General features: G+C 38.4%; 1 protein-coding gene across 1 annotated transcript in view; it reads left to right on the forward strand.

The window, feature by feature from the left end:
* TRHDE (thyrotropin releasing hormone degrading enzyme) overlaps nt 1–26,854 on the forward strand; it is a 216,505-nt gene that overhangs the window by 141,196 nt on the left and 48,455 nt on the right. The window contains exon 10 of the mRNA XM_085221385.1: nt 20,728–20,816. Coding sequence (XP_085077511.1) covers nt 20,728–20,816 — 89 coding nt within the window. The remainder of the gene's footprint in view (nt 1–20,727; nt 20,817–26,854) is intronic.

The following is a 26,854-nucleotide window of genomic DNA, read 5'->3' on the forward strand; positions in this document are numbered from 1 at the left end:
CCAGTGATATCCATTCCAAAGGTGATAGTGGTTCATCAGTCCCCTCTGCCAGTTCCATCACCACACATGGGTGCATCCCATTAGGGTCCATGGGTTTGTGCACGCTGATTTTGGCTAGAATATCTTTGACCATATCTTGCTTGACCAAAAGGAAGTTTTCAGTTTCCCAGATTCTCTCTCTTACTTCCAGAATCTGGGATTCCCAGGGGGCAGTCTTTGTAGTAAAGACAGAAGCAAAGAAGACATTCAGTATCCCCACCTTCTCAGCATGCCCTTTTATCAGGGCACTCACCTCATTTAGTAGCAGACTCACATTTCCAGTAGTTTTCCTTTTACTGTTGACATACTTAAAAAACTTTTCTTGTTCTCCTTTAGCTCCTTTGTCAGATTACATTCTGAATGGGCCTTAGCCTTTCTCATTGCACCCCTACAGGCTCTAACAACATTCTTCCCAAGTGGACAGGCCCTTTTTTCATGAACTTTCTTTCTTTTATGCTATCCATTAGCTCCTTGCACATCCTGCCTGTTTGGATGAGCAAGGATTTTCTCATCCCTTTCCCTGATTTCTTACTCTTAAAGATTCACTGATCTTGAGCTTGGAAGAAGTGATGTTTTAGTGCTGATTAACTCTTTCGCTTTCCCTACAGTGCTCTTAGCCCGTAGGATACCTCCAAGTAGGTCCTTAAAGAGGTCAAAGTTGTCTCTCCTGAATTCCAGGATTGCAATCCTTCTTATTGCTTTACTTCTTCCACACAAGATCCTGATCTTCACCATCTCATAATTGCGGCATCCCAAGCTGCTCCCAGCTTTCACATCTCCAACTAACTCTTCCTTGTAAGAACAGCAGCACACTTCTCCTTGATGGCTTCTCCATCACCTGCCTTAGAAAATTATCTTCAACACACTGCAGGAACCTCCTGGACTGTGCATGCCTGGTCATGTTCCTAATCCAACAAATATCAGGATGGTTGAAGTTCCCCTAAGAACCAGTGTCTGGGATCACAAGTCTAATTCTATTTGTTTGTAGAAGGCCTTATCTACTTCCTCCTTCTGATCAGGTAGCCTATAGTACTATAGGCCCACAACAGTGTCACCCATATTAGACTGCCCCTTAATTCTCACCTACAAGCTCTCCACTCCATCATCATTCACCCCCAATTGGAGCTTGATACATTCTAGTTGCTTTCTCACATAGAGAGCAGCTCCACCATTTCATAGAATCATGAAATCACAAGGCTGGAAAAAACCTCCAAGATCATCCAGTCCAACCATCCACCTACCACCAATATTTTCCCACCAAACCATGTTCCTTAATACAACATCTAAATGTTTCTTGAACTCCTCGAGGAATGGTGACTCAACAGAACAGGCCCGAATACTGACCCCTGGGGAACACCACTGGTGACTGGTTGCCAGCTGGATTTAACTCCTTTCACTACCACTCCCTGGGCCTGGTCATCCAGCCAGTTCTTTACCCTGCAAAGAGTGCACCTGTCCAAGTCACGACTGCCAACTTTTCTAGGAGAATACTGGGGAGGGCAATGTCAAAGGCTTTGCTGAAGTCTAGGTAGCCTGTCACAAGCCTGTCCTTCCCTAAAAAGGATGTGGCCATCCATGACAGCATTCCAGTCATGCAAGCTGTCCCACCGTATCTCCATGATCACGAGATCATATCTCTGTGATTGCACATATCTCTAGATCTTCCTGTTTATTTCCCATGCTACGTGGATTAGTATACAGGTACTTTAGGGAAGAGGGTACAGGTATCCCTGGAGGGATACTAGAAGATTTCATGTAGGCGGACTCACTCTTGAGGTGGATGGCCTTCTGGCTTTTGTCATTAGAGGCAGCTAAGAAACATTTGTTGCTGCTGTCTTGGCTCATTCCTCAGTCTGTGGCAATGGCATTGCTGTTGTGTACCCTGCTTCTCAATTCCTTCAGTTTAAAGCACGCTTCACTAAGTTAGCCAGCCTCAAAAATTCTCTTTCCATTCTAGACAGGCTGATTCCATCCCTCCTAACAGTTTATAATCTTCGTAGAAGGTCTCATTATCATAAAACCCCAAACCTTTGCGATGGCACCAGCCACATAGGTAGGACTTATGTGTATTATGCATCTGTTCCTGGCTTCCCTCCTTCCTCCAACTGGTAAAATGGAGGAGAAAACCTGGCTCCAATGTTTTTCAGTTGCGCTCCCAGGGCTTTTATAGTCGTCTTTGATTCTTCTCATGTTCTGCCTTCCATCATTGTTTGTACCCACATGGAACAGCAGCAGGGGATAGTAGTCTGTGCTCTTGGTGAACTGTGGCACCCATTCATCAGTGTTTAGAATCTTGGCTCCAGAAGGCAGTAGACATCTTGAGACTACCTGTCAGGCTGGCAGAGGGGAGCCTTGGTCACTTTTAAAAGTGACCCACTGCAAGCACCTGACACTTCTTTTTATGAAACTTCAAATCATTATATGGAGATAATGTGGATGGGTAGTGTTCTGCACCAACAGAGAAAGGTATGCTGAGTTTCTTAGGTGATTTTGCATAAAAATTTTATTATAATTGTAAGTTCTAAACAATGTGAAATTCAGTTCAATGTAGAGCACAGAAAAAGAAGGTATTAGAATGGGCTCTGGCAGGAGTTTATTGTCCAAATAGACAATACAGTACATATGTGTAACTTCTTTGGCAAGTCTGTTTACTGTCTTCTTCCTACCTCAGATTTGTTTTTCTCTGTGCTTCCATGGTATTCTAACCTCAAATGAGAGAGGTCCCTAGCCTAGGGAAGGCTTTGCAGATGAAATGTTTACTCCAGAAAGTTAAATGATGGAGCTAGTTTGCTACCTCCCAGTTAGTTATTTGAAAGTCATTTTACGTAAATATAAATAGCAAAGAGCAGGAGCCATATGCTTTTAGCAAAAGATGAAACTTTCCTATTCCATTCATCTTTCAAAAAGTCACTCACCATTTTATATTAAAGTCCTACGACTTAGTTATAAATAAGAGTCTAAGGTGTAAGAAAAATGAGCTTACCATTCACTGGTGTGTGTGTGATTTGATATGCACAATGCCCTCATGTCATTAAATGTCCTTTCCTACCATCGAATTAAGTAGAAAAGCAAGATTGACAGACTGAAAATAAATTTAATCTTTCTGTCAGCAGTTCTTTTTGTTGTTGTTATTTTCTTTTTTTTTTTCATTGAAAAAGTTACTGTTTTTTTCAGTTCTTGTGAAAGTGGTAGATAGGGAAAATCACACGAATGGGATGTCATTTGATAATTCATGATATATTGCTCCCATTGTTTTTTTGACTTTGCAAGAACTGGATCTTGTGTGAAGTGATAAAAGGGGCTAGTTTTTCTGCAAGTACACAATGTGGGGCAATAACTGGAATTGAAAAAAAGACTTGATGGACACTTGGAGCAGTGTCCTGTCGAGTCTGCTGGTCATTATGGTCAGGGAATTGCAAGGGTTTGGTGGGACCATATAGCTCAGATAGGTGTTATGGGAGGCACAGAGATGTATATAACGTGAGGCTGCAGGCTTGGGGGTTATGTGCCAGCAGCCTATCTCTTAGTTCAGTAAAGTCAGTGTTCAGACTCCCTGTGTGACCCATGAATTCAGCATTAGATGGATGGCTTCCTGGGGAGCCATAATAATCTCTACAAACAGTGGGGGGAAGATTGCATTTATGCCACATTCGGGGCCCTTCTCTTGCAGAACATGTGACATTGACTTTGTTAGAATAGTTTATCTCTCAATTAATCATGATTATAATTTTAAACACTGTAAATAATAGGACTGTACAAAACACAGCAATATATACTGGTGCAAGCCTTTCCAGGAGTTTATCATCTAAATAGACAACACAATATGTACTGGAAGGCTCAAGGGAAGGCTCTTAAAGCATGCATCTGCCTCACAGTCATAAATTATCCAGAGGTAGGGCAATAGTTTAGCATGGCACAGGAATATATGGGTGCATTAAAAAGAGCATGACCAGCAGATGGAGGGAGGTGATCCTCTCCCTCTACTCTGTCCTGATGAGGCTACATTTAGAATACTATGTCCAGTTCTGGGCTCCCAGTTCAAAAATGACAGGAATCTCCTAGAAGGAGTCAAGCAGAGGGTGACAAAAATGATAAAGGGCCTGGAGCATCTCTGATATGAGGAAAGGCTGAGAGACATGGATTTGTTCAGCATGGAGAAACGAAGACTGAGAGGAGATCTGATAAATGTTTATAAATAATTAAAGGAGGGAGGGAGGCAAATGGATGAGGCCAGGCTCTTCTTGATGATGCATGGCAATAGGACAGGTTGTTGTGGCCTAAAGCTTGAACATAGGAAGTTTTGTTCTAAAATACAGAAGAACTTCTTTACAGTCATGGTAACGGAGCACTGGAACAGGCTGCTCAGAGAGATTTTGGAGTCTCCTTCTTTGGAGATGTTCATCACCCGTCTGGATGCCTACCTGTGCAAACTGATGTAAGGTGCCTGTTTTGTCAGGGGTTTGGACTAAATGGTCTTCAAAGGTCGCTTCCAACTCCTGTGATGCTGTTGGTTCTGTTACCTACAGCAATGCTGTAAAGTCCCGTTCTAGGCAAATTTAACTTTGCCTTCCTTTAGAAAGCTTTAGGCAGCACAATGAGAAAAGGACTTAAAATTATTAGAGAGCATCCAATGGAGGATATAAAATTGGAGAAGGGCTTGGCAGCAAGACATACAAGGAGCAGCTGAGGTTCCTTGGTATGCTCAGCCCAGAGCAGAGGAGCTGAGGTCTGCTCTGTGTGACAAAAACAGGGCCCGAGGGAATGACATGGAGCTGTGTCAGGGGAGAGGCAGCTGGGGACTGGGGACAGGGTCTGCACCAAGGGTGGTGAACATGGCCCTTAGCTGCTGGAGTTCAAGGAGTATTTGGAGAACACTCCTTGGCATAGGATTTGGACTCAATGATCCTTGTGGATCCCTTTCAACTCAGGTTATTCTGTGATTCCGATTCTCTGGAAGAGTTGGTTTAGAGTAGATTTTTCAGAGGGATTTGCATAAGAAATGGAAATAAAGGGGTAAATGAATATTCAGAATTATATAACTTCTATAAAATCTCTGTGCTTTTATGCATGCTATATATTTACGCAGCAGTTAACTATTAAAATGAAATTCAAAGTAGCACATTCCATTTTTTTCCCTAAAATCTTATAGAGGCATGCACACGAGCAGGCAGTTTTTTCTGAATGAGAAATAGTTAAATTAAAAACTGTTGCTACCTTTGACAGTGTCTTACCTCTAATCCATTACTATAAGGGTCTTTAATTTTACTGTGGAAGAGAATAATTAAATATAGTTAATTTTAAAAATAGTTGATAGTTGATTTTTCCACACTGTGTATAATTGAAATTGTCATCTCTCTGTAACTGCAAAAACGTGTGCTTCAAGATGTACGCATATGCATCTACTGTGATTTATTTGTATGCCTACAATTGACTGTATGGCATTCCAAGCACTAATGCTTGGCTTGCAATTACAGAAGGTACACAGTTTCACTTCTTTGCAAACTGAGCATAGCTTTTTCTTGACAGTCATACCTTTACATCATAAGCATTTTTATTTTGTGAAGAAAAAGGCTAACAATAGACACCATTTCTAGGAATAACATTCCTCAGAAGGGACAAAGTCACTGAGCTTTATTTTAAACATCGAAGTCTGCAGTAGAACAGTTCAATTGCAATTTCAGTTTATCCAAGCAAAAATTTAAAGCTCCAGTAACAGATGTGTAGTTCATATTCTTCTCCTGAGTAACAATCCTTTTGGTATGTATAGGTTCCATCCTACACTCATGTACACCTCTCTGAGAATGGATTATTCACTTACATCATGTGAGGCTACAGGGGATGAGGTGATATTCCATCTGACAGGGTTCAGTGGTTTTCCTTCCTGACAGAGAAAGTTATGATTTTAAGACACCAGACTCATCCATCATTACAAGAACGGCTCACAGATATGACAAGAAATCTTATGAAAAATAATCTGTGGTCTAGACAATGAACTAATCAGCTTTGATGAAATCCATAAGCCATTTATATGCTGTATTGAAGGGTAGACAAGAGCTTTTTGGTTATGAATATGTTTTGTATTTTAAAAATATGAAGAGCTTGTCTCTTCAAAAGAAGAGAAATAACCTTTTCAATATTATCAGTATAATTAAGTTCATATTGCTGAGCTAATATTAACTTGTATAGAGTTCTTATCATGCACACTACTTCTGTAGCCAATCTTTGCTTGTTCGTGATAAGGTACCAAGGGGAAATGTCTTGCTAGACACTGAATAGAGTTAGCTGTGAGGAAAGAGAAAAAAGAAAAAGGTACAAACTGGGATATGGACAACATATTCATATGTGCTGAAGTGCAGTAATCCTTGGTGCCTTTCTCCATGTAGTTGGTCAAGGGAAAATTTAGTGGAAATGTACAAGATAGGGACATGACCAACGAAACTGGACTCCTGCATCTAGCACCATGTAGTAATAACAACTGACAGGAATTACAACTGGCAGCAGAGATGCTTAGCAGTCACTCCACTTGAAGATGAATGATAAACTGTAGAATTATTTCCCTTCAATTCTCTCTGAATTTCTTACACAAAGCTCATGTATGCAGGCTTTGCGGAAAAAGGCTGTGCTTGTCCCTTTATTGGTAATTATTTTAATAGTGAAAACCTAGCTGTGTTTAGATATTGCTGTGAGTATTCTTACTTGTTGGCATAACAGGAATAGGAAAAATGCACTGTCCACTTATCAGCTGAGGGGTTGGTTAAACATAAATGTCTTACAGCAGTCATGGAATAATATATCATATGTAGTATTTATAATGTGATTAAAAAGGAACAGAAGTATGGACCATATTGTTTTATAAGCAGAGGGTTTATTTAACAAATATTTTCTCATAGTGGAAAGGCCTCCCCATCTCGGGGAAGTATTCTCTAATCTTCCATTTTCTCATGTTCTTTGAGTGTTTTCTTGTTGAGCCTTTCCTTTTTGCTACACCTGAAAGAATAAGCTTACATCAGCATTTCTACTAGAAACCACTTGTGTGTTGCTACCTTGGGAGTAGATGTGGTACTCCGGTTCATCTTGTCTAACCTGAATGTCTCTTTATCAGCTATAGAAACAGTGAAGGGAATGGGGCTCTGGGAGAAGAAGGTACTTTATGTAGTAGAGACAGAGGAAATTGAATGATCAAAAACCGATTAAAAATCAACAGGCCTTAGTGAAGCACAGCACTGTGTGTGAACGCAGCCAGATACTGATTTAACCTTTTTTTTTTTTTATGGTCAAGCAGGTATTTGAAAATATTTATTCTTACAGAAGAGTGAAAAAGCATGGGGAGCTCCTTAAAAGAAGGAGCCTATGTGTACCCTAGTGTAGGGTACAGCTCTATGACACCAGCAGATTTTATCCTTCAGTATGTTTAGGGACCTTAATCCCAGAAGCCTGACAGTGCTTGCAGAGTCATTCTCCTCAAAACCTCAAAGCAGACATAGCACTGCTTTTCTGAGGGACCCGGAGGAACCCTGCCTGCCTTGGGCACATGTGGGAGCATTGTTCTTACTGTTGGATGATTGCAGTTGCTAGCCCAATAGTCAGAGCTCACATTTAACCTGCTGCAAAATTTCATTTATTTATTTGTTTGTTTGTTTATTTATTTTCATTTGGAAGACAATGAAAGGTCCTCACTCTTGTGTCTTGCCCCTTTGTTTCTTGAAGCTTCTCATTATAGCGGTATTATTAAATCAGAATAGAGAGTGCTTTTAAAATTTGTTCATGCATTTTTGGGTGCTGATGTATCTTAAGGAAGATTTTGCTGCTAGCAAAGATCTCAGAAATGCCAATTTTAATTTAACATTTTATTTCCAAAACTATTTCACAGCTTTGGTTTATGTTTCATTAGGCAAACATCCAAGCCGCTCTGATGTGCAGGATATAGGCAGCATTCAGTGTTATAATTTGCTGAATGCTAGAAAAGATAAAAATTGGATATTGTGTCATTGCTTCCTTTATGGTGGCAACACTCATATCCTGGCAGAAGTTAGGCTGACAATGAAAAGCTGCTCGTGTATTTTATCGCTGTGGACTATGTCCCTTTCCTCATCTTATTTGCTTATCTGACTCCTGGGAATTACTAGATACCCAAACAAGTTAATTAACACACATTAATTAGATCAGTTTCATGGTGAGAAAAGGAGTGTGTACTTGAGTGCAAGCAATGTATTCTAATTCAGAGCAAGATGAGGAGGTGAATCGAAGAATTGGGTGACAGTGTTAGTGGAGAGCTGCCCAACATTCAAAGAGAAGAAAATGGAATGCAGTGTGGCAAGGCACAGCCTGGAGCATTAAAATGGTGGAGCTGCATTAGGCAAATGCAGAGAACCAGGAAAATGAAGGCAGTCAAGATAGTGGCTTTACTAAAGTAAAGAAAGGTTGAGGAAAGCACTGATGGCAGTTGGGTGATGGAAAGGTAATGGGAATGATGAATGTGGATGAATGTCATATTTTTTTGGGTTTGATGAAATAACTTGTATGCTTCATTTTTTACCACTTCTTCCTGTTGTAGTCTTAAGGGGAAAAAAAATCTCTTATTGGGAACTTATCTCTGTATTTGAGCCTTCAGGGTCAATAATAGAATCTCAGATTTTATTGAGAAGATATTTTGGTTGGAGGCTGTTAGGGAAATTTACTGAGGAAGCAGAAACTGCCATAGGAATTATATTTTAATCTTGATGAAACTTATAATATTCTGGGGAAAAATCAAAGTCAAACATTTGAATGCACTAAAAAATGCTTGGACCTGAGCTTCTGAAAACTGTTGGAGGACGATAGACATAGATGCAATGCTACTCATATTCCTGTAGCTGACAAGGATATCTCAAGGAGTACTAGTTCCTACTCATCCCATAAAACATCCTTCCGCTCATCGTAATGTTCAGATGTTTCAGATCTGCGCTCTGTATGCTCTTGAGTAAAGTACAGCACAGAGACAGCGGGTTGCATGGTCAGCACCACGTGTGCAATTCTACAAGGACATTTTACACTGGAGCAAGACCTTACACAGGGTGCTGCAGAGAGAGATGAAGAGCTTTTACTGGAGGGTAAAGAGGCAGCTGTTGGAGTACATACTTAAAACTCCTTAAAACCAGCTTCTTTCTATCTGTCTCTGACTCAGCACCCAAAATTGCTTGTCACTTTCAAAAATGAAGTCTTTTGTGTTCTGATGTAAAAAGGTTATGTAGGGAGAAGAAAGAATTTGTAGTATTTGTTCTTTGCCCACAACATTTTTCTAAATTCAGTAAGGTACTGTACTGGTGCTGACACTGAAATGAGTCAGTTTTAAAGAGTCCCTTAACATTTATAACCATTATGTTTGTAATTTGTTTCAGTATGAAATGTTAAGCTAAAACTACACATAAGTTTATAAAGGTTCAGAGAGAAGATTGTCCCCACTCTACTCTGTCCTCGTGAGGCCTTATCTGCAATACTGCATCCAAGCCTGGGCCCCCAGCACAAGAAAGATGTGGAGTTGTCGGAGAGGGTCCAGAGGAGGACCACAAAGATGATCAAAGGGCCAGAGTACCTCTCCTATGCAGACGGATTGAGGGAGTTGGGCTTGTTCTGCCTGGAGAAGGCCATGGGGAAATCTCACTGGGGCCATCTAGTACTTGTGGAGAGACACTGACAGTCTGCTGGTGATAGGTTTTGGGGAAATGGTTTTAAACTAAAAGAGAGGAGATCTAGGTAAAATGTTTTTGGAAATGTTTTACTCAGTGTGGTGAGACACTGGCATAGGCTGTCCAGGGAAGGTGTGGATGCCCCATCCCTGGAGACATTCAAGGCCAGGATGAATGGGGCCCTGGGCAGCCTGATCCAGTGGGTGGCAACCAACCTGCGGCAGGAGGTTGGAAGTGGATGGTCTTTAAGGTCCCTTCCAAACTAAGTCAACTGGTGATTCTTTGATTCAATAATTGTAATTATAAGGTAGTTGTATATTATTTTCAGACAACATAATTCTTTTCAGATTGAATAATGTAATGGAAAGAAACTCATTTAAATTACCTTGACCCTTAAATAGTTATCAAGGGAGAGTAGGGTTTATCTAGGATGGCCAAAGACACACAGCTGTTTTCTAACAGAATACGTGTGCTTTTATCACAAGGCGATCTCAAAGCACAGAGACTCACATGGGTTCTTTCATGATAGTGCTAAGGGCACTGAAACATTTATGTGTGGGAATTACTGATTTCACTGCACTAGTAAGGGAATTATATTTGACTTAAATATCCTGAAGAATATAGATTGTTTTCCCTGTTCCAACTGTAGTACTCATTTATAGCTGAAAAGTATTCCATAGATTCTTGTAAAATCCGGGAATAATTATGTCTATGGCAATGTGAAGGAGAACCACAAAATCTCCATCTCCAATATGTTGCTTTTAAACATAGTAATTACTGCTCTGTCTACAGATTAATTCTAGTGTCAGTGATAGTATTAAAACACATGATCTGTTTGGTGTTTTCAGCAATACCATACTGACACTGAAAATCATTTTCCTTCCATACTTTTGTATTTAGAAATAGAGAGGAAAAAAAAAAAAAAAAAAAGCACACAATCCATTATCTATCCTAGAAATAGTTTCTCTTGGAAACAACAGTCAAGCCTTATTTTACATTATACCAATATGATTGCATTTTTAAACATGAATTTCTAAATGAAGTCATACATAATAGAAGAATATATAAAATTAGCAGCTGGATTGAGGCAGAACTGCAAATAAAGAGGCTCACCATCAGAAATTGCTAGCATCTTTCAAGACTAGAATATAAACTTCTTATTCATCCTGTCATGCAATTTTAAGTATTTCTCCAGCTTACAAATATGATCTGTAGTCACCATCGTGCATGGAGATAAGTATAATTTATATTCAAATGATAACAGGCCCACAATTTTGAATACCTTCCAAATCCTCAAGTTTTACTTCCATCTGAAATGGAAAAAGTAGTTGTACCCAGCTACTGATTTCTGGTCATCTGTGGAGCATCAATGAATTCCACATCTAATAAAATTCATAGCTTGTGGTACTGTGCAAAAACTGAGGTCTGTAACTCTTCTGAACTCAGAGAGTGGGTGAGCCCACTGAGATCCTTCAGCCCTATGATTTGCAGCAAGTATCCTTCGCTTTTGTTAAGAAGCTGGAATTACGTTTGCCTAGCATTGGCCAGGATAATTTTGGAATTAACTCTTCCTCAATCCTCTTATTGCAATCTTTTTCTAATTCGAAAAGAGTCCCAACCTTAGCACCATGTTTTCCCAATTTTGTTCAAGTCATAAAATTATTGATATGCATCCCAAAGTTAATGTGGCACCATTATCATGTCCCGGTATCTTCATTCATTGATGTCTTTTTAAACAGAAGCTTTTCATCCACTGCTATTGTGGAAGTCCTGTTCAATTCGGACACAGGCAGGCTTTCTTCAGTTAGTAAAACCTATGTACTTTTAGAATTCAAAATGGCTAATTGTGACTTCTTATTTTTCACTTACTTCTTGTTGCCGTGAACATAGGAGTTAACACTGGACATGTCCAGATGACAGGTAAATAAGCTCCAAGCTGTACTCAGTTGTTTCAAATTGTTATCCTTTATCCATTTTTCATCTTTCATTTGTCTTTCCTACAAAGTTAGTGCTACCTTCCCTTCCTATCTGCTGTCATCCGTGCTGAGTTCTTGGAATCCCTTGACACTCTGGCACAGCGTAGGATGTGTAATGCTTGTGTGAGTGGGTATAAAATCCTTTTCTGTTGTATTGTGCCTCTGGGCACAGCCTGCAATTACTTTGCTGGCACGTATTAAATCTAATGAAATCTTTACATTCTTATGAGAATGGTATTCACAGTGTGAATGTATCATCAGCTCGTTTTCCATTAAACAGAACAAACGCACTATAGAATCACACTTAGGAAAATTACGTGATATTCACATGAGCTTCCCCTGAAACCTGAAATACTCTTTACTGAATTAGATGTTCTACTGTATAAACAATCTGAAAAAATCTCTGTGATGTTTTAAATTGCCTTTCCCACAACTATCTGTCTAGAATGAGTGCTTTACAAAATTTTACCTCAGTACTGCTGAATTCTGCTTCATGTGTGATCTCTTTCTGTATACAGAAGCTCTAAAGCTGTTATGCTGTTGAACAGCTTTAGTTATTTCTCACTTAGCACCTTGCCTCTATTTGTGCTCTCTGCCTAGTAATAAATGCCTCCAGGTGTCACAGCAACAAGGCTCGTAGTTTCATAGGTTACTTGAATGTGCTTTCAGGTTTCCCTTAAACAATTTTTCTTTCAACTTTCCATTATCTTAATATTCAAAATTTGCATAATACTGTGGCCTTCTTTTGCCTTGGTAATAGAAACAGTAGTAGGAAGGGAGAAAAAAAGAGCTCTCTATTCTGTTTTTACTATCCCAATGTAATGTCCAAACGACATGCCATCTTTTAGTTCACAAGTTATCAAATTTCTCTGTCCCTTATTTTTACAATGGTTTCCAGATTATTAGTCAGAAACTTCTGCAGCTTTGCAGTTGGATGCTTCTTCTTCCTGCTGTTATCTGTGCCTGTCTTGCACATGAGCCAAATATGCAATTGAAATAAAAATATCAATCTTTAAGCCTCGGATTTCCATTTGTTCTGTAAGACTTGTTTGCTTTCAAAATGTCACATTTTCTCATTTCTTGGCTTTTGTGTTCTTTTCTTTCTGAAATACTAACAGTTCATGTGGATGGCTACCAAGGTATTCCCTCTGTAGGAAATGCCCCTGTCAGCATCATAATATACTCCAAGAGTTGTGACTATTGGCAAAGACCACTCTGGGAGGTGTTGCCCTCTCAGACTCAACACTGCTTACCCAAGCATCATGGCTTTGCACGTATGAAAACTGAGCACTCTCCATTTGGAGAGATGACAATGAGAAACAAATGCCAAGTAGACCTTACTCCTTATTTCAGCTTCAACCACTTTGGATGTACCAGTTCTGTCTTTAACTGAAGAGACAGGCATTTTGGGTAATAAGATTTGGTTGTTAAAGTAAGGAGGCAGGAGTCTTAACCAGCCTGTTTTACTCTCAAATATTCTTTTTATCCTTTATATTTCTAAATTATTTTTATACCTTGCTTTATCTCTGTGTTAAATAGCTTTAATCGTATCTTTCAATCTTAGATTGTTATGTTCTCAAAATACTTTACAAAGATTAGTTAGTGTTGTAGATGAGCAAGAAATGGATTCCCATCCCACAGAAATTTTCAATATATCAAAACATTTCCCTGTACTGAATCAGGACAAAAATCAAAGCAAAAAACTGAGGGAAAATGGTTTAGAACATTCATTTCAATTCTGTAATCTCAGTACCTTACATTTCAGTTTTATTTTATCTTGCTCCTTTAATGCATCATTTCAAGCCAAGATTTTGAATCAGTAAACTGGTAATTTTTATTTAAAACAGTGATTGTGTTTAAGCAATGTCTATTTTAAATGTTATCACTGAAAATATATGTTGAAGACTTCTTTTTCTCATGAAATGGTTTGTTTTGAAAATTTGCCATTTTCGGGGAAACTTACATTTAATTGTGGAAGATGAAGTTACCAACATTGAGCAGGTGGACAGGCCAGTTCAGTTGCTTGGGCAGGTAACTGGTGCCACTGGAGGTGCCCTGAGGCACCTTCGTTTGACATTGTGCTGTCTCTTACATGGGCAGGACCATCCTTAGGTGCTGTGCCTTCTTGCACATCCCCTGGCAGCTCAGGTATGCTTTGGCAACTCAGTAATACTACCTTTCACAACTCAATTTAACTCAGAGAAACTAAGTCACAGCAGAATGATGGCTGAGATTTCTCTAGGACAGCTGATGGAAGATAGATGATTTGTGTTTTACTAATCTCAGATAGAGATTCAATTCAGAATTTTGTTTCTCAGCTTAATAAGCTGTTTGAAGGTACATACAGATTTTGATGTCCAGCTTGTTTTGAACATCATTCTGTATGTGCTTCACAATAGGAAGGATTAGGAAAATAAGCAGATGGTAACTCATTTGCCACATCTGAAAATTTGGACCTTACTGACTTCATGCTGTGCAGCTGAAAGTATAGCCTTTGTATTTTCCTTTGATCATATGTTCTAGCTGCAGTGGAACTCTGCTTTCCTGTGCTGTTAGCACATTTGAGCAGAAGGTTGGATCTCCTAAGGTCCTTTTCCACCTAAATCATCCTATGTTTAAATTTTCTGATTGTCCCTGCTCTTTAAAATAATTATGCTTACTATATCCTGCTAGGAGAAAGATCACATAATATACTTTCGTGCATAAGATTTTAATTTTGTCCCTTGTTCTTCTGTTGTTAGATTTATTAAAAAATAGTGTTTTTCTCTGAAGTCCATACATTGTTCTGTTTTTCTATCTTGTCATGGTTCTTTTCCTTTGGTTCTCTAAGTATATAATCAAAAACTATTAATAGGTATCTTCTATTTCTAGATAGATCTGGCTTCTTGTAATTTTAACTGTTCTTTATTTATTTTTGAAAGTCCAATTCTCTCATTAAAAAATCCTGGAGAAAGTAATCTGTTCTGGGATAAGAGGAAAGATCCCAGTTATGAAAAAATGCAAAAAGTGAGAAATTAAATGTTGAAATTTATCAGTGGAGGGCAATAACACATGAAATTCTTGAGAAAACCATGTTGAAGTTGGTGCTTTTAATTGATAAAGGCCATGGAAGAATAAGCTGCCAATTTTCCAGTAATATGGGGTTTGTGAGGAGAGTGAAAACAAGAGGCAATTACTAAGATTGAAGAAGCATCCCTCAGTGCTGGTTGGCATGGTGATAAAATGACAGGTGAAATAATGTTGATGAGTGTAGCAATGATACACGTGAGAAAAACAGTCCTAACTTAGATGCTCAAGGATGAGTTCAAAATAAACTGTTCTTCCTCAAGGAGGAGATCAAGAAGTTGTAGTAGATACCATCAAGCAACTAAATAGAACAGTGATCACTATTGCTGTAGACTTGTAGAAACATAGAACAGTAGAATTATAGAATCATAGAATGGCTTGTGTTGGAATGGACCTTAAAGATGAGCTGTGTCCTATCCCCCTGCTGTGGGCAGGGTTGCCACCCACTGGATCGGGTTGCTCAGAGCCTCACAAAGCCTGGCCTTGAATGCCTCCAGGAAAGGAATGTATAAGAAATGTTAGGGTAGAAGAATAAAGAAACACTGATGACAAGTCTGATTTTCTAAACTGGAAAAGAGTATAATATATAGAAAAAAAAAACACAAAGAGATGATCAACAAAAGGCGTTAAGTATAGTTGCTGTATATAGAACAATAGAATAGACTTTAACCCAGAGTCTTTATTCCAGAAAAAGAGATGGCTTTAGGGAGTATAATTCTGTAAAAGCCCAAGATGTGATTTTTCACTTTCTCTTCCATTCAGAAAGCAGGTTAGTTAAACTCTGTGGTAGTATTTTAGATCATACAAAGTTCTGCTTATGTAAAGCAATTATATTACTTGTATACTCTTTATAATACAGCCAGTGATAATAGACTTCTAAATATTGAGTGGATACATTTATTTTTCTGTGAGTAATGACTAGGAGCAACTGAACTTCTTTGGTTAGCTTTGAGTCTGGGGGAAGCAGAAGAAATGTCATCAGAAAAATGCAACATTCATTACAGGCAGTGGGTGGAGATCTGCTGCTGGGAAGATGTCTCTTGAAAGCATATGGGTTTACATCTCAGCAAAATTGTTTGTTAATGTGGAAAAATAGTTGAAGAGATGTGTAAAATCTGAAAATCCAGGAACTTTTTATTTTCTTCTTTAATGACCTAGGATCTTTGTTTCGTCAGCTGATGAAGTGAACTACTGCTCTTTTTAAGCTTTGCATAGCTCTTTACAAAGAATCTAACTAAATGTTCCACTGAAAATCCAAATTTGCCAGTTATCACAGGCAGGAATCTGAAACATGCTTGCTTAATATGTCGTGGTCTCAAAATTTACCCACAAAAGGATCCCAGTTCTTATCTGTTGGAAGTCAAGGCATAAGCAGGATCTTTTGACAAATATGATCATTTTCTGAAGAAGACAGAATACCTCAATACAGGCTATATAGTCGCAATGTAAGGCTAAAGAAAAAAAGATCTTGTAATCCAGTGCATAATTATTTACCCTCTGATATTATGTGCATCTTGGCATCTGCAAGTTTGTTTTGCTAAATGAAGCAAGTTGCCCAGAATTATTGTGTAAGCTAAATGAAAATGCTAACAAAATACTAACACACTTTGATATTATGTATTGATATGATGCTACCAAAAATACAAAAGGTACCAGTGCTTTCTCTTTAATTGTGAATGTTATCCTGTATCCATTTTTATACTACCTTTTAACAGCATTCCCCTCTCCTCCATCTCTTCCTGTATGACTGAACAGTATTATGTACAACACAGTTCATATAAAGTATCTATTCAAATTTTAAATGACTCCTTCACCCTTAGAAGTAATTCCTTAATTTTCTGAAATAACCCTTAACTCCTCAAAATTTGGGAAATCTGCACTGAGTTCCCTGTTAAGGCAATCCAGTTTTTATCCTGAGGGGCATTATATACAGATGTCTCTGAAGCCCTGCAGCGTCTCAGGCAGTTTGGATGCATCATTTCTGAACTTCATTTCACCCAGGCACTTTGTGCTACTTTGACAGACATCCAATTCTTGCAGATGTACTTTTGAGGAATAGGAAGACCACATGGATTTTTCCAATCCCACTACTTCAAGATTGGAATTGTTTTGTCAGAGCAGGCAGCAGACAGCAAAATGAAGAACACTGATCATTTTTTGCCCTGGTCAGTTACTCTGAAAGTAATGCCTCCTATTTATTTCCATGAAAACTATGACAGATACGAAGAGCAAAATAAAACTATTCGATAGAGCACATTCTCAGCTACAAAGCACTATTTTTAAACATAACCACCACCATTAACAATGCATTTTCACCAACAATGATCTGCATGCTGCACTTATAAAAATATGCATAGCTGTCCAGAACATGGCTTGTCTTTCACATTGCTGTTGCCACTGCTGAAATTCACCCCCCACACCTCACTATGCTCGCATCCCGTGTTTGGCCTCCATAAGTGTTCTGAAGTATCAATGAAAGTCAGCAAATGCAGTTTTTTTCCTCATGGAGGAATTAAATTCCACACCTTTGCTTTATATACAATTCCATGTCAGACTCCATTCTGTCAGTGTGCCCCTCTGCTGCCATACCACTAACATCTGCCTCTGGGTCATTGTAATAAAATAGGAGGCATTACTTTCAGACCAGCCTTTGTACATACATACAGGACAATGGCTTTGCTCCTGGAATGTAACAGAATAATCAAAAGATGTTTACTACTCACAGTCAAAACAAGAGAAGAGGTTACAAGAATACCAATGTAAATCTGCAAAAAAGTTATCTTTTTCCAAGTCACACTTGGAGAACATAGTCCACACAGATCATTCAGAGATGGCATATAGAAGTTATGCTAATAAAAATACTTGACAGGTGAGCCAGATACATCTCTGTGACATATAAATAAAATAGTGAGTTAAGTATTATTCTGCAGCAGTAGTAGAAGTTTCTCTGAGAGTGAAGATGAATGGAAGGAAAAAGCAGGTAAACATGTAGAGAACAGCAGCACTACAGGAGGAAAAAATGGGCTTCTGGAGAGGTTCATTGAAAGGAAATCTGTGGTTCCACGGGTAAATCAACAACCAAGAAGATGAGATTTAGATGTTCTGAGGAGTGTCAAGAATATTAGGAGTTCCCAAATCTTGATGAGGTGCATATAAAAGTTAAATCTACCAATGCTGATCTTGCCAACTAAACCCACACATTTTCTGAGAAGGTGTGGCTTGTGTGACTCCAATTCCATAGCAAAATCTTTTAGAGATTGCTGTGGGAGTTTCCTTAATTGGAGGTAACACAATAATCAAAAGTAGTTTAAAATTCTACTCTGCATAGTTATTGCAGTGTACAAAAAATATGTTTTTATGATGTTCCTTCTCAAAATTATGAGTGTCTGTGTATATACTCGTACGCATTTATCTGTATATGTTTATATGTGTTTAAATCAGCAATGTAGGCAATTCTCAGTATCTTTTATTTAGTAGTATACAATTTTTCAGTAGGTCTTTATCTCAAGAGTCATAAAAATACCATGCAAATGCAGTTCTTTCAAATTTCTTATGTACCAAATTTCTTTCCTTTCACATGAGTTATTGGCTTTGTGCTCATTTTTGCCTCATTTTTCTTGATCGTAGTCTGCCAGTGTCTTTTTCATTCTTGAGACCTAACTGTTGAGAACTGTGTGTGCTTTTAAATATGATATATTTCCTAAAATACTTCTAGAAAAGATGGAGTCTTAATATACTATAGGTGTCTAGTAAGGTATAAGCTGCTTAAGAGAGAAGTGCATATTTTCCAGTGCATCACTTTACAACATCTGACTGCCTTCACTTATTGAACCCAGAAGTTATTACTACTGTAAAAGAAGCATCAGAACAGAGTGCATTTTTTGCCCAATTAGCTGAATTCTGAGTCCAAAATAGTAGTTCGGTCAACAATGAAGCTAATTTTGTGTGAAGACTCCAGACTGAGAACTGGAGAAGAGAATGCACCAGTGGGCATTCTTTTCTGCTGGCTGTGCTATAGAGGTTGGTAATCTCCAGCAGAAGAGATGGGTGGGCAGTAGCATCTTAAGATGCTGTAGCTTAATTATCTAGAAAGTATCTGCCAGAGCATGTGCTCACATAAAGCATTTCTTTGGTGCATCAATCAATCTATTAGTTTTCCCAGTGTGTCATGATACTTATATTCAGATAACCCAGAATCACTTGAGACTTTTTTCTTCTCCCATATGGCAATAAATGCCATGTTTTCTTTCCATTGTCACTCATATCTCTTTCAGCTGTGCAGTTTTCCAAATATCTCCCCCTCTCTGCTGAATCACTGCTGTACTGAAAACTGTTTCTCGACATATACAGTCCAGTTTTGCATGCTGCAAAACTCTATGCTTGAGGAGGCAGGAATCAGGGCATAGTGAGGGTTGGCTCTTTGTGAACGCATTGGTGGGAGCCAAGACCCCAGCAAGGCAGCAGGACAGGCATGGGGTGGCAGCAAGACTCAGCCTGGAGGTCACTGGGCAGATCCTTGGAGATGATGCCAGACTGGGACATGACCCCAAGATCTGAACGCCAAAGCTCCCAGAACAAGGCTGCTCTCACGGTGTGCACATGAAATGTGCAGAGTTACCCATTTATGGAAGTTCATGCTGGATATGGTTTTTGAAATAACAGAAGCAAATAATCATTGTGTTATTGATGAAATCTGGGAGAGAATAGCAATTATTGTAGAAGTCTCCTGTTTCTCTTTGAATCTGCACAGAAGGAGTTCAGTGTTGCATGTGACATGACCCATGTGATTTCCAGCAGTAAACGACAGGTGTGCTTTCAGGCACAATCCTTGCAGACCAGCACACTCTGACTCCAGTTATGGCACAGTTGGGTAGCACGTACAGTTCATACAGTTCAGTGGAGCAGATGCGGGCAAACCTAATTTTTTAGGTACTGTACGCTATCTGCAGTAATGACAAGAGGGAAGCTGATGTAGACATCAAGAACTTGCCCCCATTCATCTTTGCACCATTTTAATTGTCAGTCTAAAGTGATATACTTACTTGGTATCTAAGCAGTAATCTACAGCGATATCTGAGTTGGAGCGATTTTCTTTCTGTGCTGCCTTGCTAATGGAGATGTACTCCCTGGATACAGGGATCACACAAACCATTACTGAGTGTCTTCCTTCAGTACACCAAATGACAAAGCAGCCCTGTAAGGGAGGTGTTTGTTCTTTCACAGTAGTTTGGGAGTAGAGATAATGATGAAGACACGCAAGGGTTCCTCTTTTCCATCTGCCTTAAAAGATTGGCTTCATACAGTCAATTTCTGTTTGTTGAGATAAATATGTTACAAAAAACTTAGGTAAATTATAACATTTATTCCAAATGAGAAAAAAATTGATACCCTGGATGGAAGTTGTGGTTGTGATTATACCAGCTTATCTCCAAATTCACATTTAGCATGTTTGTCCAGGTTGTAAACACATCAGTGATAACAAACAGTGCACAGAAGCAGAGAATCGTTTCTGTTCATTTTTTTATAAACCAGCAGCTATAAAAGCCCATCATACCTATTTAAGAAATTGCTAAATATGTATGTTATTATTAAACTTTGAAGTCCCTGTAAATCCAAGGATGTTTTATCTGGGAGTTCTCTCTTTCTAAGCAAATGTAACAAGGTTTCTTCATTCTATAGGATATCATTATTTCCTCTTCTGTGAATTCTTTTGTTAAATTAGGAAAGCCTTGCAAAAAAAGTCCTTATATAATGATAGTGTGTGAAAAATGTAAAATACCTTTTTTAAAAAAAAGAATGACTTTTTCATTGTTTTACTGCTATTAGCAAATGCATTTCAAAATCAAAATAACTTGTTAGAATCCACATCTTTACACTGCTACTGAAATTGTGTTTTGATTTCTTTGACATGATCCCTGATTGCTGTGAGAAGAATCAGTTCAGTATTCTTGTTCTTAGATTCCCCCTCCTTTGTCTTGCAGCTACTTGTGGCAGATTCCATTAACAATTGCAGTAGGAAATACGAGCCACATCTCATCAGAGGCAATTATATGGGTGTCTAACAAATCAGGTAAAACTAAACTTTCCTCCCAGTGGAATCTCATAAAGCATACTTGTGTTTTCCTCAACTGTTTCTTTGGAATTGATCCTAGATAATTGTTTAGTTGCTCTGCACCCACTTTCAGCTACCTGAAATGAATTACTAAGGAAGTATTGGGAAGGGAGGGAGGAGGAATGAGGGATAAACAGAAAGCAAGTTTTATATTATTACAGAAATTAGACAGTATAGTGAAAAGTTTTTACATAGTACTGTGTACTTAAGTGCTAAATATTTTGTATTTAGCAATACATATCAAATTATTGATGAATGCAGTTCAATTTATTGATTTGTGAAAGTTAAATGTAATATTCTTGTAGCAAAGTATCTGATAAGTATGACATAGTAAATGCAAAACATTTACATTTCTGTCATTTTGTAACTACAATCCATGGTCTGAACCAGGCCTAAGAAATATTTACTGTTGCTAAAACATTTCCTTATTGATCTGCCAAAATATTTTGTATTCTTATTAAATAACCAGATGCTGGACCTTGAAATTGCATTATTCCACTTACAGCTTATTCTCTCCCTTCTCAATTCTTACATGATCATAATAGCTACTGTCCTGAGAACAGCTAGGGCTGGATATCAGTGGTTTTTTGTCATCTGAAAAAAGGAATCCCACTGTAAAAATTTCATGAAATATTTATTTCCTTAGTAGTTCATGGTACATCAGCTGACAGTTTTGGACTGGAATTGGAGTGAATGAGGAAACAAATGTGAAAACTTAAGTAAAATGAGTGTAAGGGTGGGAAAAGAAATAGCCGTATGTCCCCAATGAATTATAAAGAGTGAACTTACTACTTCTTGTAAAATTAAAAGGCTGTAAAGCTTTCCCTCCAACAGATATTTAACTGGAGCGAGGAATGTGTCAAACCTGTGTGTGTCTGTGTTTTTCCTTTCTTTCTTTTATAAATCATCAAAAGGTAGTAGTCACGTAGTGCTTAGCAACAAGCAGAAGCAGAGATGAATGGTGTAAGATTAGTAAAAATCTGAATAAACCAACCTTCTAGTGGTATAAGGTATGTGCTCCTTTGCCCTAATCATTTGCAGCCCATTAGAATATAGCATGTTTGATGTAATGGTCTCAAAATGTGCCTGGGACCAGGTGCTTTTCTTAACTGGGAAACATACTCTAGTTAAAGTGTACTAAGATGCTGTCCTGCTTTGCAGAATTATGTTGCATTGGCTGTACTTCTTTATGTGAACACCTTAGGAATACTTGAGAAACCTCTTTGATCTTTCACAGTCTGCCTCAATGACCTTCAGTGACCATTCTTGTCCTTTAGGACTTAACTGAACTCGCTTGAAGTTAATAGAAAGATTCCCATTGACTTCAGAGAGGGTTGATCTTCTCAGCTCATCTCATTAGATTGTACTCCTGGTGCCTCCTTGATGCCTCCTTCCCTTCACTCCTGCCTTGAAAGTTCAGTGTATCACTATTATCTGCACAGTTGCCTTTTGCTTGCAGAGTGCTGAGAAGGAACAAGATAATAAAACCTCTACCCACTCCTTTAAGATCTACTTACTCCTATTGGAGTGCGTTCAAGAAATAAACAATTTGTGATGGCCAGTGTGAGCAATCATTTTGGTGTGGCTGCTATATAGAAATTAAAGAGGAACTTTTCTAAGTCATCAGTTTCCAGTGTAGCAGATCAATGTCATTGTGATCTGTTGCCGTTGTCCATGTTCTTTATCATTACTTTCTCACTTGCTACATCTCATTAAAATGAGACTGTAAACTGATGAGTATAGCAAGGATGTAGTTGTCTTGCTTATATTTGTTCTTGTCTAGTTCACTTGGAGGATTTCTCAACATTAAAACGATAAGTAAGTATGTCTCTACATGTGCTCAGTATCTGATTCATTGTGTATGCTACTATATATTGGGGCAGCTATAGATTCTTTTGTTGCACTCGAGGAGATTTCTGCAGCTTGTATGTTTCTTTTGTGAGGATCTGGAAGGGATTGTGAGACTGGAAAGGGCAGTTTTCAGGACTGATTTGTCTGGGAAGGAATAATCCTGTAGAATTTCTGTTGCGTCGAGCATACATGTTTTTGTGTTGTTCCAAAGAGCAGCCAAAGAACAGCTATGCAAGTCCTAGGTGGAACAAAGCATTCCAGAGAGCATTTGGAAGATTGGAATCAATCACAGTGCTCTTCAAGTGAGTGTAATTGAATACAGACACTCAGTTCAAATTTATCTGACCTTCTTCAAGATCCAGTATTGTAAAAGAAATAAAATGATCCCTTAACACTGAAGTTTAAAGTGGAAATTATTACTGTTATGAACTTCTGCTCTGTCATAGGTCCAGGGCCTGTTTATGTTTCCTCTAAATATGTGCCCTCTTTCCTATTCTCTGTAATGAGGTGTAGTAGGTAAACAGTGAAGAATCAGCTTTCATCTTGTCTCCACAAGACAACTTAAGCAGGGCTTAAGGGAAGATTCAGGCCATTCTGTTGAAAGAGTACTAAGTGAGAAAGAACAGTTCCACCCATTACATTTCTGCATATCGAAGAGAAGCATAGGCATGTCTTAAGTGAGGAGGCTTAGCTAGCATGCATTTCAATTAGGAAAGCAAAGCTGTGGACTAAGGCATACTTGCTGTTTCCTGGGCATGAGTACTCTGGCAGTCAGGTTCCAGCTAGGAAATAAGACTTGGGAGATGCTGCTGACTGAATTTTCCATTCTCACCTCCTGTACCTTGACTCATTTGTAATGTTTGAGGGAGGCAGTTCTCTGATAGACCTCTCTGCCTCTGGTAAAATGAGTCATCCAGACTTCTCTGATTATCTGTGCGGGATTGCCAGGAGATGGAGGAAAGAATGTTCTGCAGGACATCAGCAAGTATCAACTTACCTACAATACTGGCACAATTTTGACAGGATGAGGAAAAAATTAATTCCTTTGTCCCAACTTTTATTCCTTTATCACAGTGAAGATCCTAACATGAAACTGCTACTTACACTTGTGTAGCATCACCTTAGGTGTTAGCTGTTCCACTATGTAGGAATGTTAAATTATGGTAGGGTAGTCTGAGGTAAGACTATGTGAAACAGAACATGATTGTATTGTAACAGTACATGGTATGATCAGCTTACTATAGAGTTCACTATACTAAAGTATTTTTTTCAGTGTGGAACTAAGGCAACATGGCAAGTGAAAGAATATTTTTTTCTGGTTTACCTTTTCTGAGTATGAAAAGCTGAATTCTCTATGAATCTCTGTATGAATTCTGCAAAAAGTTTTGCAGATTTTAGTTAATATCAGTATCTTTACACACACACACACACACACACACACAAACACAAAGAACAAAAACCAAAAAGCAAACAAATCAAAAACCGTTATTGTGATGAAATTCCTTATGGAAGATTTTCTCAGAAAATTTTCACTTGCTGTTCTTGGCATGAAATTGTGTTATTCTTCTGTAGTTATTTTTACCAGAAAATGGAGTCTGCTCCATCAATAGTGATTCTACCAAGCCAATTTCCCAGTGTGCTAAGAGTTGTATAAAATGAAAAGTTAAAATAACAACTGTGAGTCTAAACACTTGAAGTGGTAGTGTTTAGCCCACGCTCTTGTCAGCACGGCAGAAATTTCTTGCAGAAGGTGCCCTTCACCCAGTGCTGCCTCTTGTTGCTGTTTGGAGGAGCAGGCTTCCATCATGCCTGCTGGTTTTAATGGAGTGGAAGTTGCTGGAGAGCTGTGAGAAATCGAACTTCAAGCCACTTGAAGTTAGCACCAGCTGGAGGATTGCCTCACACTTCCAGAGCAGAGAAAATGAGAATCAGACCCTAACAGATTTTCTTTTTATGACTTCAAAATAGATGTTGTAAAAATTAACTATTTCCATCTAAATATTTCATGTATATATGAGGCAAAACTAAAAGTGCTGTTTTCTGAGGTATCCACGCAAAACATGGTCATGGGAAAACACTTTTTGATGGAAGAAGATTAAAAACAAATCCCTTTAAACTGATATACTGTATATATACTTAAGATTGAATTTTAAAAGGTGAACCAAAGCCATCAAAGATAGATTTCTTCCCAAATGAAATCTTTGTTACTGTTTAGGAAGTCGTGAATGGTTTAATATAGGGTTTAATGCTGAATGACTACCTTTTCCCTAACTGTGATACTTTAAATGGGAAACTAATAAATGTGTTTGTGATAAATGGAGAAATTGCCCAGGTGGATGGAAGTTTTCTATGCTGTAATCACCAAAAGAAAGATTTTTTTTTTGAATAAGAAGGCGTGAGGATTGACAGATTCAAACATCAAATTTCAGTAAATTATATAGAACTATAAGAAGCACATGTATTCTGCAGTCCTTTAAAATAACCACCTGCTTACATGAACTGGACTGGCATGAATGATTTCTGTCCCATATTTCAGGAGGAGGTCAACACTTGAGTGGTCTTATCAAAAAATAGTAGCAAGTAGTAATGCTTGGATTTAAACTGACCAAAACAACAATAATGCCATCAGGCTTTGAAATGATACCATTCTCCATAAAAGCTCTATGTATTGGAGGAGTTTCACAGCTGTTATTTACAAGATAGGTTTTTTTGAAGTTTTCATGTTTGACTGACAAGTATAATTCAGTACTGTATTAGAGTAAAAGTGATTTCCTTACTACAGCGTGCAAAACAATGCACATACTGAAATGAGAAAAAATACAAGTATGTGTTTCATCTGATCTTGGAAATTTCTATTCATTGTTTTTTGGTTTTCTTTTTACCCTGAATGAATTACTGTGTGCTCATAGCCGTTTTGATAGGTTTTTAGTTGTCGGAGAGGTGCTGGGATCATCCAGTCACAAGTAGTTCTTTCCAGCTATGGTGGCATTTAAAGGCTAGTTTGCAGTAGAAAAACGTGGACAAAAAACAGCACAACATTAGCACATGACGAATTTCTGCCATGTAAAAACAGTCTCCTCTTGACTCCACAAGACAATACCCCTGAAGACCTAGGGATATTCTAAAAGTTTTTGTTTCCCTCAGCAGCCTCTCCAAGATAAAGAAGTGGATATTTTTGCTGTTGCTTTTAAGAAATCCAATAGTTTGATTCAGGACATAGCTGAGGTTTAACAGTGATAGACTTTATTCACAGCACCATTCTGGGTATAATAAATAGGATAGGGGTAGATCCAGATTCAAATTCCTTTTTCTCTGTCTGTTTTATAGCAGTTATTTGAATCAAATCCTCTATAAGGAAGTGCTTTTAGCACTCCGGTGTAAATTGTTACTATTTTTTACAGACTGTCTACGTGTGTTTTTCTTTGTATAAAATAATTAAATCTTATACAATCAAACCAGGAACCAGGATTTGAGTCTTTTGTGAGGAGGCTAGACGTGAACAGCTGGTGATTATGATTTCAGGTCCAGTATTCAATGTATTTAAGTAGAAGAACAACCTCAGTTCAACAATCTTAGAGAGTTTTTTTTAGAACTGAGCTGCAGCCCAGTGTTTAACAAACCTCTGTGGAAGAGAAGGCACCTGATGTTAAAATCTTCTTCCAAATCAGATTGTGGCAGTAGCAGCTTAGTGTTTATACACTGAGTATGCTGGAAACCAGGAGTCTGCAGGGCACAGGTTGTAAATTCTGAGCTGAAGAGCCGTATATGTACAGTTTAGATGCCCTATTACTCCTGGAAGGGTAGAGCTTGGCATACCCCAGTAGTGAGTTCTTACAGATCCTCCTACAGTTTAGTTACTCTGTACCTTCTAGTCTTAGCTAGCTATGTCTCTCCACTTAACACTGGGCTTGCCCTTTTCAAGGCTGGTGATCATACAGAGTTGTAGGATGGCAACCAAGGCCAGACTGGATGGGGCTTTAAGCAACCTGGGCTAGTGGGAGGTGGTATAGGGGTTGAAAGTAGATGAGATTTAATGCAACCCAAGCCATTCTTGGGACTTAGTTCTGTTCTTTTTTTTTCCTTCAACTAGTTTTATTTCAGCATATAAAGACTATGTTGGTATTTATCTAAGGTAACTAAGTGGA

This window comes from Meleagris gallopavo, chromosome 1, assembly GCF_905368555.1.
Source record: "Meleagris gallopavo chromosome 1, MGAL_WU_HG_1.1, whole genome shotgun sequence".
Taxonomy (NCBI): Eukaryota; Metazoa; Chordata; class Aves; order Galliformes; family Phasianidae; genus Meleagris; species Meleagris gallopavo.